At 36.8% G+C, this 11,529-nt stretch overlaps 1 protein-coding gene across 1 annotated transcript; it reads left to right on the top strand.

The window, feature by feature from the left end:
• The first annotated feature begins 2,556 nt into the window (after positions 1–2,556).
• enpp6 (ectonucleotide pyrophosphatase/phosphodiesterase 6) lies at positions 2,557–10,846 on the top strand. Its single transcript, XM_043257325.1, has 8 exons — positions 2,557–2,997; positions 5,804–5,983; positions 6,433–6,544; positions 7,589–7,730; positions 7,805–7,984; positions 8,566–8,703; positions 9,188–9,311; positions 9,937–10,846. Exons 1-8 carry the CDS (start codon positions 2,766–2,768, stop codon positions 10,140–10,142), a joined length of 1,314 nt encoding a protein of 437 aa, XP_043113260.1. The 5' UTR covers positions 2,557–2,765; the 3' UTR covers positions 10,143–10,846.
• The last annotated feature ends 683 nt before the right edge of the window (positions 10,847–11,529 follow it).

Below are 11,529 nucleotides of genomic sequence, written 5' to 3'. Positions count from 1 at the left end.
TTTGGGTCGGATTTCGATCAATGCATTTTTACATTTGAACGCTTCGCGGTGAGTCATTTTCCGCAGTTTCAGTCAAAATCTGCTTTTGTTTAGTTTAGATGTCGGAAAGGCACTTATTCCCCACCCTCCTGTCTCTCCTTTCACATCTAGCTTTCTTTTTCCTATGTAGGGATGGTGATCTTTCCAACGTGAGATATTTGTAACTCAAATGTGCGAGACTTCCGGTGTCGTTCTACCTGTGTATACAATTGCTGCTCGATCAATATTACTTTAAATTCATTACCATAATCATAAACACGATTTATAGCGTTATCGTTTACTGCCATTGTTCTGGTTGTTTACACAGCAGCCAAATTACTGAACACATTTACAGAAAATAGCGACTTCGGTAAAATGATTAGCCACTATTAGCTTGGCTAATACATCTGACGTCCGCCGTAACCATGCCCACGCGGGTGATAAACAGAAACATTAGCGCCCCCTTGTGTCACGTGATAGTACCGACATCCTTGCTAATACTTTTATTTCACTTAGCAAAAGTTAAAATGTTGAAGCGAATCTGCCTCATAAATAGCATTTTAAATTTAAGTAGGTTCCCAGCGTGAGTCAAAGTAATGAATAAACGTGGATTTGAATCTGGCAGCAAATTACACGCGCCACCTTGATTCCTGTATAGCGTTCAGATATCGATTTTGCTTTAGCGCGTGAAATTTGCAAGAAAATTTGGTTATGAAAAACGACTAGCGCTTTATCCGAAGGCCACGATTTAATATTTAAAAAGTGCAATAAACAACTGAATATGCGAAGAAGGGAGCCATGCTTCGCTTTGAGATTTGTATCGTTTGTGAAGTTTTTAACTTAAACTTGTTGAACTATATTCATGATCCGTAATTGTTTTTAGCCCTTCTGAAATTTTAAATTGGTAAGTGAATGTTGTGCAATGCTTCTTTTAACACAGCTCGTGCTCGTGTTGTGTTAAATGATCTGGCCTGTGTGTGTGTGTGTGTGTGTGTGTGTCTTTTCGTTTCAGTTGCTGTTCTTAGTTGCACCCGGGTCCCTGACAACAACAAAGCAGAGATAGGATCACTGTAGGAAACATTTATGAACATTATTGCACACTTTTATTGCATTGGGACAGAGTTCTACCTCTATCTGCTGAACCCATCTCTACAGAGGTCAGTGTGGGCTGACTAATAACCTGAATGAACATAGAGGCTACTCGTTGTATTTCTATGGGTTTTCTATCACGTCGAGGCGACCTAGTGTTTGTTTCTATAAGGGCTGTTTGATCGGTTTCCCGACAGCAGAGGTCAGCGCCGATCATATAACGTGTAATGTAAGGCTACTGGAGCTGAAAGATAAACAGATTTAGTTGTCATAAAGGAGGGGTTAAGCATTCACTGAATTAGCATCGATAAGTTATTGAGTAACCAACGTGCTGAGCAAACACATTATTTAATTTACGTTTACATTCATGCATGCATACATAATTAATGAAAAGAAACCGGCACAGAAATTGTCATCGTTTTGGGAACTTGCAGTGGTTTTAATGAAAGCTGGTTCGCGTGGGTCTCTATTTCGCTCATTTGTCGCCCTCTTTTGGTGACTTGTTAATCCTAGCCCTTAAAATACTGTTTACTCACTCTCAATTACAGGGGATATAGATATGCACACACAGCTTTGTTAGAGCACATTTATGAATTAAAGTGCTACAACACTCACTCTTACGGACCACAGATGGTCACTCTTTTATTAACCCTGGTTCCTGTAAAATCATTGGTAATGTGTTCTGATAAATGTTCTTGATGGAAAATGAGCAAAGGCCAATGAGTCAGTTTGAAAAAGTAATAGTGTAATTTTTCTTTTGATAAGAAGTGCATGGGCGCCAACAGCGGCACCTAGTGGAAAAGAATGAATCAGCATTTTCTTTTATAACTAACTTGATTATTTCGACGGTGTGGTCGGCAATACGCTTCATTGTGTTTCTCTTTCACGACAAAATGAATATATATTAAAAACAGCCAAAATGAAAGATTCTAATTAATTTCATTTAAGCAAAAAGCACAGTACCGCTATATATAAAATGAATATGCGAAATACGTTTTCTAAATAAATAATTTTAAAAAACGAAAGAAAAATGCAACAAGCAGCAGAGTGCAGAGTATTAAAGCAACGTCAAAATACGATTTGCACGTTAGGGAGGAAACTCGTCTGTTTCTTACCATGTATACAATTGTAGATGCAATGATATGAATATGCAGCAGTCCCTTCATTTGTTCATTAGCTGGTTGTTCATGCAATCTTCACATTATTTAAATTTGACAATTTTATTCGCAAGTTTCATTATTAGATGTTATTATATATATATATATATATATATATATATATATATATATATATATATATATATATATATATATATATATATACAATTCCATGTAAATGCAAGAAATGCGATTGAAATCTAAAACTTTCCTCCCATTTCTGACCCTGTTTGTATTAACAAACACAATTAAAAATAACAATAAAATCATTTTAAAGGGGAAGATGGCAGCCACATTTTTTGGCCAGGACGCTGTCTATCTGTCCCTGCAGCGCACGTGGACTCTCTCTCTCTCTCTCTCACACACACACACACACACACACACACACACACACACACACACACACACACACACACACAGAGAGAGTTTTCCACGCATCAGCTCGACCAGCGCGCATCCCTCCATCCTTCAGTCCGGTTCAGCTCCCAGCAGCGGCGCATCATGCCTCGAGCCGCGAGCCTCCTCCCCGTTATCTTCCTGCTCCTGTCCCGCAGCGGCGACGCGGACCGCAAACTCCTGGTGTTTCTCATCGACGGCTTCCGCTATGACTATATGGACGACTTACAAAACTTGGCCGGATTTAGAGACATCGTGGAAAACGGCGTTCAAGTGGATTACCTGACTCCAGATTTCCCCAGTCTGTCCTATCCCAACTACTACTCTCTAATGACAGGTGCGTTTTGAACAATCCTAATATCTCTGTGCGATCTTAGCTGCCTCATTTACCTTGAAGCCATCGTGTTACAGTAGCTATCATTTCTTGTGTTGCAGTCATTATTAGTTCATGTCTTTTTGAACCCTGATTTTCTCTGTTATGACAAAGCAGTCCGGTGAAATCTAAGATGTTACTGTCTCCCTGAGCTCTAAACGATTCCCATGCTATTGAAGATTACAAACATAATCAGTTGTTGTTGTTTTCCGGTACAGTTTAACCACATAACGCATTCCTTGTGTGATGTTCTGTAGCACGCTTATGTGCACAAACAGGCCAAAAGAGCATAAAGGTCATTAAAAGTACTCTTACTGTAGAACAATAAAGATCTGTCAGATGTGAGATCCGCTCGTTCATTATTGTTTGAATAGGGCCATTGATCACGGGGCCCAGGCACAAATGATGAGTCCTTCATCCACAATGACCAGAGAAAAACAGCTCTCATTTAGATTTATCAGTATACAAGAAAAGTCTGGAAAAGTCTGTGTTTTCACATTGAAAAATTATTATTTGTAGACAATTATATATATATATATATATATATATATATATATATATATATATATATATATATATATATATATATATGTGTGTGTGTGTATATATATATGTATATATATATATATGTGTGTATATATATATATATATATATATATATATATATATATATATATATATATATATGTATATATATATATATATATATATATATATATATATGTGTATATATATATATATATATATATATATATATATATATATATATATATATATATATATATATATATATATATATACATTATATATGCATTTGTCTACAAATAATAATTTTTCAATGTGAAAACACTCAGACTTTTCCAGACTTAAAAATCTTTGAAGTGTTTATACAAGCATATCTGATCAGGTCCACTCAGTTGACTCAGTGAGACGTGTTGCTGAATCACATGGTGATGCCGTGTGTGAACAAAGGCCCCGATCACAGCAGCCCAGATCCAACGCTTCGCCGCTCTGCTGATGCCAGTTGTTTTGTTTGGGCGCATTCCCCTCTCCACAAAGCTTTAGAAGACAACTGGGCTCGTGCTTTGACAAAGAGCTCAAACAATGAGAGCAAAGCCGGGACACCATGAGGGACATGTGCAAACTGTCTTAGAACAACAGCTGTTAATGCCATTAAACAAGCGCTACTAGCTTTATATAATATTTAAATGCATTTCGTTCTCCTTTAAAAAAACAGTTATTTAGCAAGGATTTTGCATTCAATTTGTTTAAACATTAACACATTTGTAATGATACTGAAACATAAAACTGTCTAACAATATTACATGTATCTTGAGCATCACAACAGAGATTAGGATCATTTTTAAAGGATAACGTGACACCGAAGACTGGAGTAACGATGCTGAAATTCTAGCTTTGCATTATTTTAAAGTCTATTAAAATAGTTATTTTGAAATTACTGTAATTATATCACAATGTTTTTAAGCATTTCTGAAATGCTTCATAATTCATATTTAAGTATGCATGAACTACCTGTTGAGCGTAGTATTTTTAATGAACGCATATAGTCCTTAAGGCTGTAACTTGCTGGCAAGGCCAAAGGTTCTAGACATGATAATTGTTTTATAGCAGGTTATGTGTAATTAAAGGAGGGCGTTTGTTTAATGTTTGTGTTTCTTGGACGTGCTGACCCTGCTCTTTGCACTGTGCACCGTCAGCAGTTTAAATTCAAGACTTAAGACCTAAACATTGCTTACTCATGTCCAAGTGTCCGAGAGCTAAACTGAAATTGAGTTTGTTCGAATGAAAACCCGTCACTGTAGATGTACACTAGATGATCTGGGTGGTTGCCAAAATTAGGTTTTTTTTTCAGTGTGTTTTTTTTAAATAGAAATGGCCTTACAGCACCCTTTAGAAGACTCAAAGGAATAGTTCACCATTAAATTTGCTGACAGTTTGCTCGCCCTCAGACCATCCAGGATATAGATATAGATCACATTAGTCCACAAGGAATCCGCCCCATTCCAGTCCATCACTTATTATCTTGTAAAGCGCGATGTTGCATGTTTGTAAGAATTAAAACCATCATTAAGGCATTTGAATAACATATTTGTTTAGAGCTGTTGTCTCTGGATTCAGACAAAATGTTAATTGATGCTTCTATCAGCTGTTTGTGCTCTCATTCTGACGGCACCCATTCACTGCAGAGGATTCAATGGTGAGCACAAGTCATGCAACACAAAATTTCTTCAAATCTGTTACCGTGGCCCTGAAGACACAAACTCATCTACACTGTCCATAAACCGAGGGTGTATATATTCTCAACAAATGTCCAAAATCTGCATGCATGATTTCAGAAGGTTCCAACTGAAACAGCTAAGGAAGTCCACGTTTTTTGGCTTGTTTCCAGTTATCAGATAATCACAGAGACACTTATACTGCTGTGACAGCTTGTTGGGAACATTGTATTGATATTAATAACTCTATTGGTTATGTGATTAACATTTCATGCTCAACCTACACGGAAAGTATTTTTTTTCTAATGCTTTATTTGAAATATTCTTCATGATGTGCCTTCATCTCCATAGGGCTTAAATTTCACGAGCGGTCAAAACGATCCATTGTTGTTTCAGGGCAGCCGAAGATACCGTGGAGTCTTTAAAGAAGCCTATGGGGAATGCAATTAAACGAATGACGCTCCTTAATCAGATGAACCTCTGAGGCCACCCTGGCGTCTGTAAATATTCGTTCTGTTCCATTCATGTTCCAGGACGCAACTGCGAGGTGCACCAGATGACTGGAAATTATATGTGGGATAAAGACACCATGAAAGAGTTCCTGATTGGAACTAATGCGGACAGCCGTCTGCCCATGTGGTGGGACGGGTCAGAGCCGCTGTGGGTCACCATGCAGAAACTAGGGAAGAGAGTCTACATGTACTACTGGCCAGGTTAGTGGATGTCTCTGCTGGTTTGTTAGAGATACAAAGTCTAACGTGGCACTTGAATATCATTAATGGGTCTGTGAAAGTGAGGTGTTTAAAGGTGTTCATTATATATAATACTAAAGGAACGCTCCACTATTTTTCAAAATAGACTAGTTTTACCATTTTTGAGTGAGATATTACCGGTCCAATCAGAAAATTTTACTAACCCCTTACTTTTTAACGGACAAAAAAGGGATTTTTAGATCCACACACTGTGGTCAGCGCTGAGCTTCCTCCCATGCCAGACTCGTTTAATTAGTGTCGTTTTAAAAGGACAAGCTACTCCTACTGCTACTTGACCTTACCAAAGCATGCAAGGTTTTCAAGTGGAGTGTTCAGGCCTTTTTGATCTCTCACAAGCGCGTATAAACCCGGGTCACGTGGTCTAATCGAGCGTGTTTCTGTCGTTTTAGGCTGTGAAGTGACGATTCTTGGAGTCAGACCTACATTCTGTGAGGAATATGTGTACAACCCTTCAGAGAAGAACCTGGTCGACTCCATGGAGAGCGCTCTGAATATGTTAAAGTAAGACCAAAAGCCCAAGAAATCATTAACACCTATAATGCTGTTGGTTTTTCTGCCTAGATGACGCCAGGCATGCTAATTAACCAAAAGACCACACAAACTAGTCCATGTTAGTTGAAAATAAAAGAGGCAGTTGTTACATTCTGATGAAAGATTATATAGGCAAAAAAAGATTTTATGTGGAATAACGTGCATTAATCAGTCAGTCACAGTAAGATCAAGAACAAGTAAACACTATTAGATTTTATGTTGTTTAATTCCCCTCCGGTCTAGGGATGGAAAGGGGTAATAAAGAAAGTGTGCAAAAAAGAGGAGGTTTTCTTTTCTCCTGACAACACTATAGATATAGATGCAAAAGAAGAACTTCACCAGGGCTCAAGGCCAGCAACTCCAGAAAGCCATCTAAATAAAGTAGAACTGTCTATAAACAGGAGAAAAGTGCAAGCAAACACTTCCCTACAGCTTTCAGCAGAAAACCCGCAGATCGTCTGGAGTGAATGGGTGCCGTCATAAAGCCTGAACTGCTGATAAAAACATTACATTATTCACACCACTCCGGTCCATCGGTTATCGTCTCGTGAAGTGAAAAGTTGTGTTTGTAGATTGCTTCTGCTTAAAATAGGAATCCATAATAACAAAGAAAAGTTTGTCCACTGCTCTCACATCAAAATGAAGCGACCTATTTGATAAGAAAAGTTTTTACGGTAAACAGTGCTTGATCTGTGCATGTTTCTCTCTTGATTCAGATACGGACTTAAAATATCTTAATGATGGATGTGCTTCTTACGAACACAGCTTTTAATGTCACGAGATAAGCTAATGGTAAGAAGCAAGGATTTTAAGTTTAAAAAATCGTAACGATAGATTTGTTTCTTATAAACAGACGGCTTTTCGCTTTACAAGGTGTTACATGATGGACTGGAGTGGTGTATTATTGTGATGTTTTCATGAGCCGTTCGGCCTCTGGCGGCACCCATTCACTACAGAGGATCCATCGATGAGCAAGTGATATGTTTAACGCGTTAAATGATATGTCTCAAACAGAAGCGATAAAGCAGACATGGCCGGTATTTATTATGAGAAGATTGATGTGGAAGGACATCACTTTGGGCCTCATTCTCCAGAAATACAGCACGCCATTCGCTCGCTGGACCAGGCTTTCCAGACCCTCAACCAGAAAATCAAGGTATTTTTAAGGCAGGTAAAAGAAAGAGAGAAAGTAATCTAAAAAAGCCATCTAAAACGCTTTTTTTATGTCAGGAAAAGAATATGAGAGATGATATAAACGTGGTCCTGTTCTCGGATCACGGCATGACGGACCTCCAGTGGATGGAGAAGGTCGTTGAACTGGACAACTACATCGACATGACACACGTCATTAAAATGATGGACAGGGGGCCGGTGGTCAGTCTGTGGCCCAAACAGGACAAGTTTGAAGAGGTGAGCTCAGCCCGTCTGCATGTTTTCCATCAAACTCGTGTTTACAGACTCCAAAAACAACCCTCTTGTTTTCCATCTGCTGTTTTGAGGGAAAAATACACAAGTGAAAAGGCAGTACTTTGACCAGCCGTCAGCCCCATTTCCATTTAAACTTTAACTTCAGTGCTATTTCGGTATTTAAGACATTTTTAAACCTCGATGTACTCTATATGCGTGCGCATATAGCATTTTGACATTATTCAGTTTGTCTTCACAAATCGACCATATATCTTCTTCCCGTTACCAAAATGAACAAAAATTCATTTATGATTTTATTTAAACAACGCACTATTTATTTGTACTATAGCTATGCATCGGTGCGGATTGTCGAACTGCATTAAATTTATCAATTAAAAATGATATATTATAATAAAATGTAGGTTACAAAGATGTATGTGTTAGTATATTTTGCTTAAATAACGTACCTTTTTTTTATTAGTTTATAAAATATTTATAGAATGAGTAAAGAATTAATCGATTTGAAATCTGATGAGTTCAACTTTGTTTGCTTGAACTTAAAATGTTTGTGTGCGCTGATTCAGATATATCAAAACCTGAGCACAGTGGACAACATGAATGTTTATAAGAAACAAGAGATCCCAGACCGCTTTCACTACAAGAACGGGAGGTTCGTCTCGACGCTGACGCTGGTTGCGGAGCCAGGATGGTTCATCACAGAGGTTAGTGAGTTTATTCTCTACACAGTCTGTCCTGGTTGTCCTCGAGGCTGTTTATGGGGTCGATTTATGATTATAACAATCTTACCAAATCTAGATCTAGATAGAGATGAAGTAATTGTATTTATTTAGAGCCTACTTGCCCTTATCTGCACTATTGACACTTAGGGAGGAACTTTTAGTATTCATCCTAGCAGGGTGTGGAAATTTCCCCACATGTCCTTGTGATCCATTTAATATGTTGCTTTGTGCATTCCTAATAAGAGAGCTCACAGGAATCGCTTCAGCCGTAATTCAGTCTTGATGCCCAAAAACAACAGTCTTGCTCTTGTGCGCTTGCCTGATATAACAAAGATTATCTCAGCGGTGCGTCATTAGATGACTACTAAAACACACTCGGAGGATAAGACACCAAGGCAGCGAGCGGTCTGTGATTCCAGCATCGCAGGCTAAATGCTAATCTCTGCACATCTGCCTGTCTTTACAGAATAAAGCCAAACTTCCCTTCTGGAAAAACGGCACGGAGGAGGCAGAGGGCTGGCAACACGGATGGCATGGTTATGATAACGAGTTTATGGACATGAGGGGGTTCTTTTTGGCACAGGGACCAGGTAAAGTTCAGCACCTCACCTTTACTCTGCAAATATATATACATATACTTATATTTATATTTATATTTATATATATACACACACACACACATACATATACACACATACACACACACACACACGTGTTCAATCTGGGTAACCTATTAAATATAACTATAAAAAATGTAATAATAATGATAATAATAATACTGATAATAATGATTGCATTGTTTGTTTTGTTTTTAAATAAAATAAAATAATAAATAAAGTTTGATAATAATAGTATATTTTAAAATAAAAAGAGTATTAAATAGAAATATAATTTTTGTTATTTTTCTTTTTGTCATTTTATTCAGAAAGGGTGCATTAAATTAGTCAAAATACATTTGCATAGTTGTAAAAAATGTGTATTTAAAAAACGTGAACTTTACATTAATGAAAGAACAGCCCTAAGTAAAAGCGTATCATGGTTTCCACAAAAAAAATAATAAAAAAATATATATATATATATATATATATATATATATATATATATATATATATATATATACATACATACATACACATACAACTCATATATATATAAATTTGGATTTGAGTTCTAAAGTTTTATTATAGTTTTGATTGTTTTATTGATTTATTTTAGACTTCAAGAGGAACTTCCGCGCCGGTCCTATTCGAACAGTAGATGTGTATAATGTTTTGTGCAAGACGCTGGGGATCGAACCCCTGCCCAACAACGGCTCTTGGTCTCGTGTGGAGTGTATGATGAGGAGCCCGGCCGGCGCTCTACGGGCCGCTCTGATCTTCAGCTGTCTGCCGCCGCTGCTGCTGCTGCTGCTGACGCTCTAGTCTCGAGGATTCCTCTGAAGACAGATCTCACACCCATATTATATGCCTTAAGGTGTGCCATTGTGTCGGATATACGCCACGAAAAACATTCGATCAGCTTTTTGCTGCACTGCCTCTATTTTTGAGTTGTAAATATCATTCATTGCTGATGAAGTAGAATAGGGTGACTATACTACCGTTTTTTTCCCCAGGAGAAATGGCTGTGGTCACCCTAAAGTAAAAGACATTATGTTGGTGTTGGATGAACCAATTTGCACATTTTCACTAAAAGATTTATATTTTAGTAAGACAAGATCTTTTATTATAAACCTTTCTCCATGTTCTCCATCTGTTTTCTGTTGTTTTGTACATCTAGGCTACTCGGTCTTGATAACACAGGGCAGTTTTTTTGATTATTGTAAAATGACTAGTTGACTAGTATCACATCTCTGTCACGCTGTATACTGTTTTGAATGTAATGCATTATTTTATTATATTGTTATTATTTGTTTAATTTCTACTGTAGATTAAATAACTATAGATTTTTCATCTCTTTAGTACAGGGTTTGTGCTAATTTCTTTATCAATAAAACAAATGTATTTCCTCAATAAAAACAAGGCTGTTTCTTCTAAACCTTTCAAAATAACTTTTTTTTTTAAAATTTTGTAACTACATTTGTTCATCCACACTATCGTATTTAAATAATTAAAATCATATATTATTATTTTTTTGTAATTCACTGTGGACTTTTATTCTATATATGTGTGTTTACGAGAGCATTCGGAAACTAACGAGCTCTTTCGCCACCTGCCGGTCTGGATGTGAACTTCACTCATCTGACATTTTAACATTCATTCCATACAATACACAATTCTATTTTCAACTCTTTGCTGATTTATGGTTATTTATGAGATACATTTAATGACTTTTAATTTATTTGGGCTTTTTTGCTCAGCAAGACCATGTAATAATGCTTTTTAAAAAATCCAAAAGCGTTTTTAAAGGCTAAACTATGAAAAAGACAGACACATGGATTCCTTTAAACTTCGACGAGTTTCATGTGGCACATGAAAATAAAAATAAGTTAAACGTATGTTCAAGATGAACATTAGATGGCGCAAAAGACCATTTGTTTGCACAGGGCATCGTATGTATATGTATGTATATATATATATATATATATATATATATATATATATATATATATATATATATATATATATATATATATAAACACACTTTATATCAGTCTTATATCAGTCTATAAGCAGAGTAGTAACCAGTGATAGGTTTCATTTTCTAGCCTAGCATTCAGTATTCCTCGTTTTCCCAACAAAACAAGTGTAAGCAACTGGACAAAGTGTGTTATAACAAGTCTGGGTCATGGATTTTTCAGAAGATTTAAAG

This window comes from Puntigrus tetrazona, chromosome 14 (genome assembly GCF_018831695.1).
Source record: "Puntigrus tetrazona isolate hp1 chromosome 14, ASM1883169v1, whole genome shotgun sequence".
Taxonomy (NCBI): domain Eukaryota; kingdom Metazoa; phylum Chordata; class Actinopteri; order Cypriniformes; family Cyprinidae; genus Puntigrus; species Puntigrus tetrazona.
The sequence above is the reverse complement of the archived record's forward strand: the minus strand, read 5'-3'. Positions and strand labels throughout refer to the sequence as shown.